The sequence below is a fragment of the Girardinichthys multiradiatus genome, chromosome 14 (assembly GCF_021462225.1).
Source record: "Girardinichthys multiradiatus isolate DD_20200921_A chromosome 14, DD_fGirMul_XY1, whole genome shotgun sequence".
In the NCBI taxonomy this organism is placed as follows: domain Eukaryota; kingdom Metazoa; phylum Chordata; class Actinopteri; order Cyprinodontiformes; family Goodeidae; genus Girardinichthys; species Girardinichthys multiradiatus.
Window position 1 is genome coordinate 33,079,919 of NC_061807.1, and position 14,786 is coordinate 33,094,704.

General features: G+C 38.0%; 1 protein-coding gene across 4 annotated transcripts in view; it reads left to right on the forward strand.

The window, feature by feature from the left end:
- Nucleotides 1-14,786, forward strand: part of LOC124880423 (low affinity immunoglobulin gamma Fc region receptor II-a-like) — a 38,406-nt gene that overhangs the window by 19,413 nt on the left and 4,207 nt on the right. For 2 of the 4 annotated variants that reach the window (XM_047385526.1, XM_047385527.1), the window contains exon 1: nucleotides 12,461-12,554. The exons of 1 other annotated variant lie outside the window; for it this stretch is intronic. In XM_047385526.1, coding sequence (XP_047241482.1) covers nucleotides 12,524-12,554 — 31 coding nt within the window. In that variant the 5' untranslated portion in view covers nucleotides 12,461-12,523. Of the gene's footprint in view, nucleotides 1-5,096; nucleotides 5,124-12,460; nucleotides 12,555-14,786 lie in introns of those variants that run through there. One more of the 4 variants, XM_047385529.1, reaches the window with a different exon arrangement.

Below are 14,786 nucleotides of genomic sequence, written 5' to 3' on the forward strand. Positions count from 1 at the left end.
AGCAGTTTCCCAAAGGAAGGACAACGGGACGCATCACCGTGGTTACGGCAGTAACTGTGCAGTTTGGTTGGCGGACAGAGCGAGCCGCCCCACCCAACAGCTACGGAGATTAGCTGAAGCTAATCTTTTGTTCACAGAGCTTTCTTCAAACTTCGTCGTTGCCCGGACAACTTTTCTTTGGCGCGGTTCACATACGAGGCTAGGTTTGGGCACAGTAGTAGAAGTAGTTTAGAATGAAATAATGTAAACATTTTTCATTTTATGAAGTTTTGTTTTGTTTTTGTGAAATTCAGCTACTTAGTGCTAGCAGGCTATCTGCTTAGCACGTGCTCAGTTTTGTGTTCTGTGTTTGTGTGTTAAGTTAAGACAAACTTTATTTAAAGGGTGATTTAAACACAGAAGAATGATCATAATGCGCCGTCCGCGCTTATGCATTTTAACCCTTTTATTAATGGTATTTCAAAGGTATGTGTTTGATTCTGGTGCTAAGCTATCTGCTTCTGTTGTTAGCTTTAACTGCTAACAGTTAAGAACACGTGCTTGCCTACTAAGATCATTTACCCAAAAAGGTTGCTAGTTTTCAATCCAGTAAAATATTTTCCTAAACATTGTTTTGCTAAATTTGATAACTAAGTAAACACAATTAAGCCCCATTTCTCCAGAAAGATTTGGTTCTTTTTCAAAATATTTCCTTAAATATTTTACTATTTCCCAAATAACATTTCTTTAAATATTATTTTAATAAATAAAGGCAGCTAATGAGACACCGTTGAGAATTGTTCATCCAGAAGGTTGGTTTTATTCAGCAGATGATTGTTTAAAACATTATTTTATTAAAATAATATTTTATCTGATCTTGCATTGTGAATGGTTGTTTAAAGGTATACCAATTATTGCCTAATTGAGTGAGACTGACTTAACTTCATTTCCAGATTCTTCAAGATAATCCTTGGTTCTCAAACATAAACATTACATGGTAATGTTGCATCACTCTTTTGGTCATGGTTTTCAACCATCTTTGATCAACTTGTTTATATTGTACATAGCACATTAGTCTTTGTTATTCTTTAATTCTGCTTGGTAGTTTAGTTGGATTGTTTTAGCATAGTAAAGAGTTTGTTGATTGAAATATGTTTGACTTTGAGTTGACTTATTTTGTTAATAAATTCTTGTATTTTAAGAAATTGTGTGAATTCATTCCATGTGTGTGCAGAGTTTTGCTGTTCAATAATGTCAGAGCTTGGCTCATCCCTTTTGACTTTGTCCTAATACCATCGCCTTACTGGGCTGGTATTCACAGGACAACCCTTAACAGACCGAAATATTATTTGATAAAATATTAATATTAAATATTAAATAATATATTCATATTCATAATCACAACATACAGCATCACTTGTGGAACAACCTATGGGGTATGAAAACTTCTAGCAGTGCTTTAAGAATAACAACTAGACTAAAAAGTGTGGTGAAACATTCTTAAAATATGTTTTCACACCTCTTAGAGGTTTCCACATTTTAAAGATGTGTCTCTACAATTAGCAGCCTACATCATTAGTAAATGGGAGAAGTTTGAAACCACCAGGACTCTTCCTAGAACTGGACGGTTATCTAAACTATGAGATATGAGTCAGGGAGGTGACCAAGAACCCCATGGTCACTCTATCAGACGTCCAGCATTCCTCTGTGGAGAGAGGAGAACCTTCCAGAAGAACAACCATCTCTGCAGTAACTCACCAATCAGGTCTGAATGGTAGAGTTGCCAGATGAAAGCTACTCCTTAATAAAAGGCACATGGCAGCCTGTCTGGAGTTTGCCAAAAGGCACCTGAAGGACTCTCAGACCATGAGAAACAAAATTATCTGGTCTGATTAGTTTGGACAACACCAGGCACTGCTTATCACCAGGCCAATACCATCCCTACAGTAAAGCATGGTAGTGGCAGCATCATTCTATGGGGATGTTTTTCAAAACAGAAACTGGCAGACTAGTCAGGATAGAGGGAAAGATGAATGCAGCAATGTACAGAGACATCCTGGATGAAAACCCTCTCCAGAGCATTTTTAACCTCAGACCGGAGCGACGGTTCATTTTTCAGCAGGACAACGACCCGAAGCCCACAGCCAAGATCTCAAAGGAGTGGCTTCCGAACCACCCTGTGAATGTCCTGGAGTGGCCCAGCCAGAATCCAGACTTGAATCTGATGGAACATCCGGAGAGATCTGAAAATAGCTGTGCACAGACCTCTCTCATCCAACCTGATAGAGCTTGAGATGTTCTGCAAAGAAGAATGGGCCAAACTGGTGAGCTAAGCTTGTGGCATCATATTCAAAAGGCTGTAACTCCTGCCAAAGGTGGATCAACAAAGTGTTAAGCAAAGGCTGTGAATACTTATGTAAATGTGATTTCTTTTCTATTTTTAATAAGTTTGCAACAATCTCAAACAAGCTTCTTTCAGATTGTCATAATGGGGTGTTGTGTGTAGAATTGTGATGAAAGAGATTAAATTGATACCATTTAGAATAAGACTGTAACATAACTAAATGTGGAAAAAGTGCAGCGCTGTGAATACTTTATGGATGCACTGTATGTAAATTGTTTTAGTGACAAGTACACCTTCTAAAAGAGAGGTATTATTAAAACTCTTCACTAATGGATTACTGGTATATATGCAGATTTGTTGATTTACAGTTATGTTTAACTGAGTGGCTGATGTGTGAGAGTTCTACTTCTTACATTGGTACAATATCACAATAAACAAACATATATATTACCTTTTGTAAACTGTGAGGAGGGAGCTCTGTTCTGTCACCAAACAGAATCATTCCAGCTGTGGAGGGATTTAGGAGGTAATTGGCGTCCACCACTCCCGATGCATGGGCAGACACATTAAACAGCCTTGCAATATTCTGCATAAGCAACATAAGAATTTATAAATATTTAAAGTGGCTAAAACTGTCTTTCCCAGCAAATCTGAACATTTGTTGATATCAGTTTTAGAATGATGAAGTAAATGTTTACAAATATGAGAAACATGAACTTAAAAAATACAATCACACACTTGCCGCTCCTGTCAACTGCTGATGTGGACAAAAGGAGCATAGCTCTGAATGATGGATGAGCATGCTTGACCCCTTTATTTGTGAAGGGACAACGTCCGTGCCCCTCTATTTCCAAAGTAAGGTTAACTCGCAATCAGATATACCAAGAAAGTGGTTCATGCATTGAAGACTTATACAGTAAAGCTGGACCGTTTCAAAAAAGCAGGTGTGATCCGCTAAAATGAATGTTTTGCATTTGACTCTAGCTTGTAAGCTTTGAGAATTACCTTGCAACTGATCACAGTATGCAATATCATCATTTTCTACCGCTTATTCCATAGTGGGTCGCGGGGGAGCTGGTGCCTATCTCCAGCAGTCTATGGGCGAGAGGCAGGGTACACCCTGGACACGTCGCCAGTCCATCGCAGGGCAGTATGCAATATAATCCTGTTTAATCAAAACAATCAATTGTGATTACAAAAATTCTTTAAAAAAAAAGTGTGTCTCATCTATTCAGTCTGGTAGAATGATTTCACATTAGTTTTGTATAATTGGGTCATGTGACCTAAAAGCTACTGAAAAAATCATGATTTGTGATTAAAGAAATTTATAAAAAATAGAAAATGCATTAAAATCAGATATAAAAAGGGTGTGCATCATCTATCCAGTCTAGTAGAACAATTTCAGACAGATTTTGTGTCAATGAGTCACATGACCTGGAAGCTATTGAAGTAAACTGCTAATTGTTGACCAAAGAAAATCCTAAAAAGCATAAAAAGGCTTAAAATGGAATAAAAATGAGTGTGCCTCATTAATGTAATCTAGTAGCATGATTTACCATTGGTTTTGTTTCAGTTGGTCACAAGACAAGGAATTTATTTATTTTTATTTCCCAAGAGTGATTGGTTCGGAAATTTATTGACGGCCCCTAAGTGAACCACCGCGCGTCAGAAGAGGGAGCAACAGAGAGCAACTAGCCGAAATCTGAGTTCCTTAATCGGATCAACCGTGAGCTAGAATATTGAATATCCTACTTCAAATTAACATTACCGCGGCAAGTCAGACTGACTCTATTAATTCATTGCAAGCCAACTACAATGACGATAAAGTGCACAATATCTAACTGCGCAACCGCTATTGCAATTTTATTTATATTGATATTTCTACGTAACCAGTGTATTAGTGTATTGGGAAAAACAGCTCAAGTCGCCAAGCAGAGTGATTCCCAACCCGGGGTACTCGTACCCGTAGTGGTACGTGAGCACAGTGCAGGAGGTACATGGAAACATTTAATATTTTATTTCCAAGATGACGGGTAAATATTGTAGAGACAATTTTTGTTTGTGTGATGCTTTATTATGACCCGGGTGCAAAATACATCAAGTTTTTATCAACCAAAAGAACACAAATGCACAACAAAACTACAGGTGGGAAAGACTAGAGCAGGGGTTTCATTGCTGTTCATCTGCACGACGCTCCGCTACCAGAAGAGAGAAAAGTTAAAGCTGTTTCCACTCAGCCTCCAGATCTATCAAAGGAGTCCCAGAAGTCTCATTAAACTCAGTTATATAAACTGATATAGTGAGCTTGAAAATGATTTTTGTTAAGTGTTCTGCTGCTGACTTTTTTGATTTAAATGTCTGATCATTGGGGACTTTTTCAAAAGAGCTCCAGTTTTTGTTATAACAAAAACAGGTTCATTATTTCTGTTGATTTTGTATTTATTAAGATTACCTATTTACTTTCACAGCAACAGAGGTATTGTTATGTTTAATTTGAGCTGAAAAGTACGATGGCCCTGAACTGCAAACCACATCAACAAGTTACTAAACACAACTACAAATTATAAAACACAACTACATTTCAAAAAAACACATTTCAAAAAACACAACATTAACTAAGCACAACAACAAATTAAAAAACACAACTACAAATCAAAAAACACAACATTTCAAAATATGCCACAACATTTCAAAAAACCCAAACATATTTCGAAAAACTCAACAACATTTCAAAAATGCAACAACATTTCAAAAAAACTAAACATTTTCAAAAAACAACAACATTAACCTACCGGAAAAGGTAGGTACCAGTGGAAGACATATGTTGTGATTATGAATATAAATATATTATTTAATATTAATATTTTAATATTCTATTAAATAATATTTCGGTCTGTTAAGGGTTGTCCTGTGAATACCAGCCGAATAAGTAGTGGTATTAGGACAAAATTGAAAGGGATGAGCCAAGCTCCGACATTATAGAACAGCATAAACTCTGCACACACATGGAATGAATTCACGCAATATCTTAAAATACAAGAATTTATTTACAAGAATAAGTCAACTCAAAGTCAAACATATTTCAATCAACAAACTCTTTACTATGCTAAAACAATTCAACTAAACTACCAAGCAGAATGAAAGATAATGAAGACTAATAGGCTATGTACAATATAAACAAGTTGATTAAAGATGATTGAAAATCATGACCGAAAGAGTGATGCAACATTACCATGCAATGTTTATGTTTGAGAACCAAGGATTATCTTGAAGAATCTGGAAGTGAAGTTAAGTTAGTCTTGGAACCAACTTAGGCAATAATCAGCAAACCTTTAAACAACCATTCACAATACAAGATCAGATTAAATATTATTTTTAATAAAATAATATTTTAAGAATGATTTGCTGAATAAAACCAACCTTCTGGATGACTAATTCTCAATGGTGTTTAATTAGCTGCCTTTATTTATTAAAATAATATTTAAAAAAATAATATTTAGGAAATAGTAAAATGTTTAAGGAAATATTTTGAAAAAGGACCAAATCTTTCTGGAGAAATGGGGCTTAATAGTGTTTACTTAGTTATCAAGTTTAGTAAAATAATGTTTAGGGAAATATTATTTTACTGGATTGAAAACTCACAACCTTTTTGGGTAAATGATCTTTAGTAGGCAGGCATGTGTTCTTATCTGTTAGCGGTTGAAGCTAACAAAATAAGCTTATTATCATCAGAATCAAACACATACCTTTAAAATACCGTTAATAAAAGGGTTAAAATGCATAAACGTGGACGGCGCATTATAGCCAATCTTCTGTGTTTAAAATTGCCCTTTAAATAAAGTTTGTCTTAACTTTGTTTTAAAAACCACAAACACGAACACAGAACACAAACTGAGCACGTGTGCAGAGCAGATAATCTAATTTTTAATATTTAATTTCCCTTTGGGATTAATAAAGTATTTTTGAATTTGAATTGAATTGAATTGAATCTGCTAGCACTAAAATACCTGAGTTTCAACACAAACAAAACCAAACATCATAAAACGAATAAATGTTTAGATTATTTCAATCTAAATTACTTCTATCTCTCTGCCCAAACCTAACCTCTTATGTGCACCGTGCTGAGGAAAAGTTGTCCGGGGCGACAAAGTTTGAAGAAAGCTCTGTGAACAAAGGGTTAGCTGCAGCTAACCTCCGTAGCTATTGGATGGGGCGGCTCGCTCTGTCCACCGACCAAACTGCCCGTTACTTCCGTAACCACGGTGATGCGGTTCTTCTGTCCTTCCTTTAAACTGAGAAAACCTCTCCACTCGGCGTTGTAGAGACAAGGTCTCTGCTGGGAACTCTCTGAAACACAGTTCGCTTTTGTAGACCTCAGAGAGAAAAGTCAAGCCACGCTTGTACGTTAATTACCCCGTTCATGAATGAATACCGAATCCACAAACAGCAATTCATTTGTACTTAACTTAGTCTATATGACCGCGTGATCGTATGACACTCTTGGATCCAGTTTGAAGAGTTATGTCTGTTTGCCTGCAAAGAGACATTAGTGCGCTGTCTCTCATATCCAGATCCCCTCGAGATCGGTGTGGAAGAAGTCAATTTGTTGGAAAGGGGGGCTTTTTATACGTACAATGGTATCATGGGAAGTCCGCTGTCTGGCTGGAAGTAGGTTTATGTGATTTATTTTGAAAGTTCCAGAAAAGTTCGTACTGGACTTTCATGTTGTAATCCATGGCTGTGGGTCTCAACACATGAGACATCGCTGATTGGTCGACCGTGCTGTTGGACGGACCAAAGCACGTTTTGGCACAGTTCTTGTTCCGCCTATATCGAGGATGCATTGATGCATCCTTCTGCTTATTTGGGTAAGATAGGTTTCCCATAATGCACTCACCAGCAGTGGTCAATGGAGAAGGTGAGTGCAGAAATTTATCATTTTTATACCCCTATTGTTTTCTGACAAAAAGTAGTTTCAAGGCGAGAAAGTCGACCTCAAAACTTCATCCATGCAGTCAGTTTACCAAGAGTGAGCCTAGTTTGAAATGTGCTCTGGTATTTTCGGTGCAGCAGAGCTCCGCAGACAGGCCGCAGTGGCTGCAGGCTCAGCAGACGGCTGGAGGGGTTTTCCCCACTAACCGCAGACAGACCTCACCCAGTCACTCTGTGATTTTCTGCTACCTAACATAGGTTATCCTGTGCTCCACCCCACATGGGTTCAGTTCGATTGACACCACCAAATATTTATGGCTTATGAAAAACTTCAAAATCCAGGAAATCCTGTGGGGAAAGGAAGGCTGTGCGGGTCAACTTTAATCTGCAATCTGGCTTTCAAGCCCTGGCTTTAAGTACTTTGTGAAGGCGACTACTGGCTAAAAAGTAATTATCTTCCCATTTCTGAAGTCGGCAAAGCTAAGTATCAATCAAAATTGATCAAAGTTAAACCCTGAACAATTTTCTCCTTTTAAATTCAGAAACAAAATTATTGTTAATTGTTCTTGCCCTTTATTCAATTCACTTCAGTTTATTTATATAGCGCAAATTCAAAAGGCACTTCACAAAAGTCAGGTACATACATTCCAATTAATCCTAACCATTGAACAGTGCAGTCAGATTCAGTTATTTATTCAAATTGGATAAAAAGTTTTTTTATCTAAGGAAACCCAGCAGATTGCATCCAGTCAGTGACTTGCAGCATTCACTCCTCCCGGATGAGCATGTAGAGACAGTGGACAGTCACTGGCGTTGACCTTGCAGCAATCCCTCATACTGAGCATGCATGTAGCGAAAGTGGAGAGGAAAAACTTCATTTTAACAGGAAGAAACTTCCAGCAGAACCAGGCTCAGTGTGAGCGGCCAACTGCCACGACCGACGGGGGGTTTGAGAGAACAAAGCGGAGACACAAAGAGAACAAAGAAGCACTGATCCAGAAGTACTTTCTATGGGACGGAAAAGTAAATGTTAATGGATGTAGCTCCTTTAGTTATTTCACCTAGAAAGAAAGAACAGATAAACTCTGAGACAGTTTTCAAGGTTAGAGTCTGAAAGAGAGCACATAGAGTTAGTCACAGTAAAAGCTCAGTCAATTGCCATGTCTAGGAGAGAGAAAGGGTTAAACACTAAAAGACAGGCCTATGTGGATCATCGGTAGAGGGTGAGCATTCAGTTGTTGCAAGCAGAAGCTTGGACGATGCCCCTCTCCAGAAAGGTGTCACAGGTAGACACAGAGTCAGGCCAGGTGTAGCTTCTAGGAAGAGAAAAGAGAGAGAACATAAAGTCAGTCAGTCATTTTCTACCGCTTATTCCATAGTGGGTCACGGGGTAGCTGGTGCCTATCTCCAGCAGTCTATGGGCGAGAGGCAGGGTACACCCTAGACAGGTCGCCAGTCCATCGCAGGGCAACACACAAACAACCATGCACACACTCATTCATACACCTAAGGGCAATTTAGAGTGACCAATTAACCTAGAACATAAAGTTAAAAGCTAAAATAACAGCGAATAATGCAGAATTAGAGAGTAGTGTGAGAATGTAGCGAAGAGGGTGAAAGTGGTCATTATGTCCTCCAGCAGCCTAAGCCTATAGCAGCATAACTACAGAGATAGCTCAGGATAACCTAAGCCACTCTAACTATAAGCTTTATCAAAAAGGAATGTTTTTAGCCTAGCCTTAAAAGTAGACAGTTTGTCCATCTAGAGCCCACTGATGGCCATTGTTATATTAAAAACCACAACGATTGGGATACCTCTCTCTGTCAGATTGACCATAACCATTGGAAAAGAGAAGGGGTCATACAGGTAACAGAAATGGAGGGTGTGTTTGCACCTCAACCATAACTGAGCCGGTTTAGGCTAAACCTGACTCCCCCTTACTCCATCCAACAGGGAGGGAAGAAGATGGAGGTAAAACATAAGGAAGATAGCTCAGGATAACCTAAGCCACTCTAACTATAAGCTTTATCAAAAACGAAAGTTTTAAGCCTAGCCTTAAAAGTAGACAGGGTGTCTGCCTCACGGACTAAAACTGGGAGCTGCTTCCACAGGAAAGGAGCCTGATAACTAAAGGATCTGCCTCCCATTCTACTTCTAGAAACTCTAGGAACCACCAGTAAACCTGCAGTCTGAGAACGAAGTGCTCTGTTAGGAACATATGGAACAATCAGATCTCTGATGTATGATGGAGCTAGATCATTAAGGGCTTTACATGTGAGGAGGATAATGTTTAATTATATTCTGGATTTAACAGGGAGCCAATGAAGGGAAGCTAAAGTAGGAGAAATATGATCTCTCTTTTTAATTTTTATCAGAACTCTTGCTGCAGCATTTTGAATCAGCTGAAGGCTTTTAACTGCATTTTGTGGACATCCTAATAGTAAAGAATTACAATAGTCCAGCCTTGAAAAAACAAATGCATGGACTAGTTTTTCAGCGTCACTCCTGGATAGGATATTTCTAATTTTGGCAATGTTCCGGAGATGAAAGAAGGAAATCCTAGAAACCTGTTTAATATGGGATTTAAATAACATGTCCTGGTCAAAAATAACACCAAGGTTTTTTACTTTATTACTGGAGGTCAATTTAATGCCATCCAGGTTAAGTGATTGACTAAGCAGTTTCTTTTTTAACGACTCCGGTCCAAAGACGACAACTTCGGTCTTGTCTGAATTTAGAAGCAAAAAATTTAAAGTCATCCAAGATTTTATATCTTCAAGACATGCTTGTAGTCTATCTAACTGGTTGGGCTCATCAGGATTCATGAATAAGTAAAGCTGAGTATCATCAGCGTAACAGTGAAAATTTATCCCATGCTGCCTAATAATTTGACCTATTGGAAGCATATATATAGTAAAGAGAATTGGCCCAAGTACTGAACTCTGTGGTACTCCACATTTAACCCTGGAGGTTAAAGATGACTTATCATTTACATGAACATACAGAAATCTGTCAGACAGATAAGATTTAAACCAGCCTAGCGCTGTTCCCCTGATCCCTACAGCATATTCCAGCCTTTCTAAGAGAATTTTGTGATTGACTGTATCAATTGCAGCACTGAGATCTAACACGACAAGTACAGACACAAGTCCATTATCTGAGGCCATAAGAATATCATTAGTGACTTTCAGTAGAGCTGTTTCAGTGCTATGATGAGCTCTGAAGTCTGACTGAAACTTTTCAAACAGGTCATTGCTGTGTAAATGCCCACACATTTGATTAGCAACTATCTTCTCAAGAATTTTAGATAAGAATGGAAGATTGGATATAGGTCTGTAATTTTTCAAGTCATCTCGATCAAGCGAAGGTTTCTTAAGTAAAGGTTTAATTACAGCTAACTTAAAAGCCTGTGATACATATCCATTTACTAAGGATAGGTTAATCATACCTAAAATGGGGCTGGTAATCAGAGGGAACACTTCCTTAAATACAAGTTGAAGGTTTAGATGAAGCTAATATTTCTGATAACTCAGGAAGCTCCACAGGATCAAAACAGTCCAAACACAGATCAGGTTCTACAGTTATTTCCAATGTTGTCTCACTTGCTGAGGATGAAGTAATCATCTTCGGGAGTATGTCAAAGATTTTCCTTTTAATAGAATCAATTTTATTTTGGAAGAATCCCATAAAGTCATGACTGCTGAGAGCTAAGGGAATGGATGGCTCAACAGAGCTATGACTCTGTGTAAGTTTAGCAACTGTACTAAAGAGAAACCTAGGATTATTCTTGTTCTCTTCAATTAATGATGAGAAATAAGTTGTTCTAGCTTGGTAACGTGTCTTTTTATACAACAGTAGGCTATTTTTCCAGATTAAGTAGGAATCCTCTAGGTGGGTAGAGCGCCATTTTCTCTCAATTTTCTAACATTGTGCTTTAAAGTACGCAGCTCTGAATTAAACCAGGGAGTCAGCCTCCTTCTTTTTCAAGGGGGCTGCATTGTCTAATGCATCACGCAATGATGAAGTAACACTATGAACAAGAGAATCAATTTGTGAAGGGGCAGAAACTGAATTATTGCCTTCCACTGTGCTTTTCTGTGATAATGAGGAAATTAAAAGTGGAACAGATTCTTTAAAGGTTGTTACAGCATCGCCTGATAATGATCTACTATTATGAAATTTTCTTTCAGGTGTGGAGTACTCGGTTAAATTAAACTCAAAGGTTGTTAAGAAATGGTCAGACAAGACAGGGTTATGAGAAAATATTGTTATGTCTTTACACTCAATGCCATATGTCATCACAAGGTCCAGAGAATGAAGACAAAGGTGGGTAGGTTTGTTAATGTTTTGAGCAAAGCCAATTGAGTCTAAGATAGCATTAAAGGCTATATTTCAGCTATCACTTTCAGTGTCAACATGAATGTTAAAATCCCCCACTATAATAACCTTATCTGTATTTAACACTAAATCAGATAAAAGGTCTGAAAACTGATCTAAAAATTGCGAGTAAGGGCCTGGTGGACGGTACAAAACAACAAACAGAAGAGGTTTTAGTGCTTTGCAATTTGGATGAGGAAAACTAAGGATTAAATATTCGAAAGAGTTGCAGTTATTGATTGGTCTGGGACTAATCAATAAATTTGACTGAAAGATGGTTGCTACTCCTCCTCCTCGCCCAGTATTTCAAGGAATGTGAAAATTTAAATAATTAGTAGGAGTTGACTCATTTATAGTAACATAATCCTCTTGCTGCAGCCAGGTTTCTGTGAGGCAAAATAAATCAATCTGATTGTCACAAATCAGGTCACTAACTAGCAACGTCTTTGAAGAGAGAGATCTTATGTTCAGTAAGCCACATTTAATTATTTTATTTTTCTTTTAATCTGAGTTGTGTTTATTTTTATTAGATTTTCCTGATTTCCTCATTTGAGATTATTTTTTAGTCTATTAAATTTTGGCCGTGGGCGAGACACTGGGTAATGGTGGTAATGGTGGGTAGCAGTACAGAAGCTGCAGAGAGGAGCATTAAACTATGACCCTGCTTCCTGGTCTGAACCCAGAGTTCAGACCAGGACATTAAAGTATTGTGTGTACAAGTACACACTATTTTTGACCAGAAATCTTACCCAAAATAACCGCCCCCCAAACACAAACACACGCACATATAAAAGCAAAGACTTTCAGAAACAGTTCACATCCTGTACCGAAGGTGCAACGAGACCTTTAGAGTCTCGGGTTAGTCTGTTGTCAACCAACAGCGAGGAAGCATGGACTTCACATCACTTTGCACTGTTGTTGGTGAGTTCTAGATGTATTATTGACTTTATAGTATTTGCTTATTTTACAAGAGGTGAAGTTTTAGAAAATAGAACTGATGTAAGATTTCTGCTTTATGTTGCTTTATTTAATATTTATAATGTTATGAGTGAAAGCCATAACTAGTGATGATAATCAAACAATTGTTTCTGGCCCTTTAGTTTTTAAATCACCATTATTATTATTATTGACCAGCAGTTTAGGGTTATAACGTGTTATGTTTACAGCTTACATTAACACACTTTCTCACCTTTGCTCAGTCTTGCCTCACTCACCAGAAACTTGTCAACTATGCGAAATGTCAATCTAGGACTGATAGTGAAGCCAAAGCCACAAAGCAACTGAGACCAAAGGGGAGCCCTGCAAGAACGTCTCTTTCACACTCAAAAACTTTGGTCTCACTGAGACCTTGTCATTCTGAGCCACATTATTCAAAATTACTGCAGTTACAAATGTTTCAAATGACGTGATTTTTTAGGGACATTTCTCACATCAAGCCAAAGCAGGCTTCTCCTTTAAAAAAATTTGAAGCTATCACATCCGCTTTTTACATCAAACACCTACTTATTTATTGTAAGCCGCCGTCTACTTTTTACACCCAATACCAGACCCCTTAAACACAACACAGTGAAAACTAGATTTTTCTCATGTTGTGATGGAGGGAAATGCAGGCATGAAACAGGAGTTGAAACATGAAGAAGGTTGTGATATGGGAAGCTGGAAACAAGGCTAACCATCTGTGAGTATACAGTATACAGTACTGTACAAAAGTTTTAGGCAGGTGTGAAAAAATGCTGTAAACAAAGAATGCTTTCAGAAATATAAATGATGATTGCTTATTTTTATTAATTTACAAAATGCTAAGTGAGCGAACCCAAACACACAGCCAAAGTCATTAAGAACTATCTTTGGTGTAAAGAAGAACAAGACTTACTGTAAGTGATGGTATGGCCCCCACAGAGCCCTGATTTCAACATCATGGAGTGTGTCTGGGATTACATGAAGACGTTGAAGGATGCGAGAAAGCTTACATCCACAGAAGATCTGTGGTTAGTTCTAAAAGAAGTTTGGAACAACCTACCAACTGAGTTCCTTCAAAAACTGTGTGCAAGTGGACCTAGAAGAATTGTTGCTGTTTTGAAGGCAAAGGGTGGTCACACCAAATATTTAATTCAGATTTCTCTTTTGTTCATTCACTACATTATGTTGATTGATGAAAATAAATGATATAAAACACTTCCATTTTTGTAAGCATTCTTTCTTTACAGCATTTTTTACATTTGCCTAAAACTTTTGCACAGTACTGTATGTGTACATTTAAAACGATATTCTTTATTTCCACTATTATACAGGTCCTTCTAAAAAAATTAGCATATTGTGATAAAGTTCATTATTTTCTATAATGTAATGATGAAAATTTAACATTCATATATTTTAGATTCATTGCACACTAACTGAAATATTTCAGGTCTTTTATTGTCTTAATACGGATGATTGTGGCATACAGCTCATGAAAACCCAAAATTCCTATCTCACAAAATTTGCATATTTCATCCGACCAATAAAAGAAAAGTGTTTTTAATACAAACGTCAACCTTCAAATAATCATGTACAGTTATGCACTCAATACTTGGTCGGGAATCCTTTTGCAGAAATGACTGCTTCAATGCGGCGTGGCATGGAGGCAATCAACCTGTGGCACTGCTGAGGTCTTATGGAGGCCCAGGATGCTTCGATAGCGGCCTTTAGCTCATCCAGAGTGTTGGGTCTTGAGTCTCTCAACGTTCTCTTCACAATATCCCACAGATTCTCTATGGGGTTCAGGTCAGGAGAGTTGGCAGGCCAATTGAGCACAGTGATACCATGGTCAGTAAACCATTTACCAGTGGTTTTGGCACTGTGAGCAGGTGCCAGGTCGTGCTGAAAAACGAAATCTTCATCTCCATAAAGCTTTTCAGCAGATGGAAGCATGAAGTGCTCCAAAATCTCCTGATAGCTAGCTGCATTGACCCTGCCCTTGATAAAACACAGTGGACCAACACCAGCAGCTGACACGGCACCCCAGACCATCACTGACTGTGGGTACTTGACACTGGACTTCTGGCATTTTGGCATTTCCTTCTCCCCAGTCTTCCTCCAGACTCTGACACCTTGATTTCCGAATGACATGCAGAATTTGCTTTCATCCGAAAAAAGTACTTTGGACCACTGAGC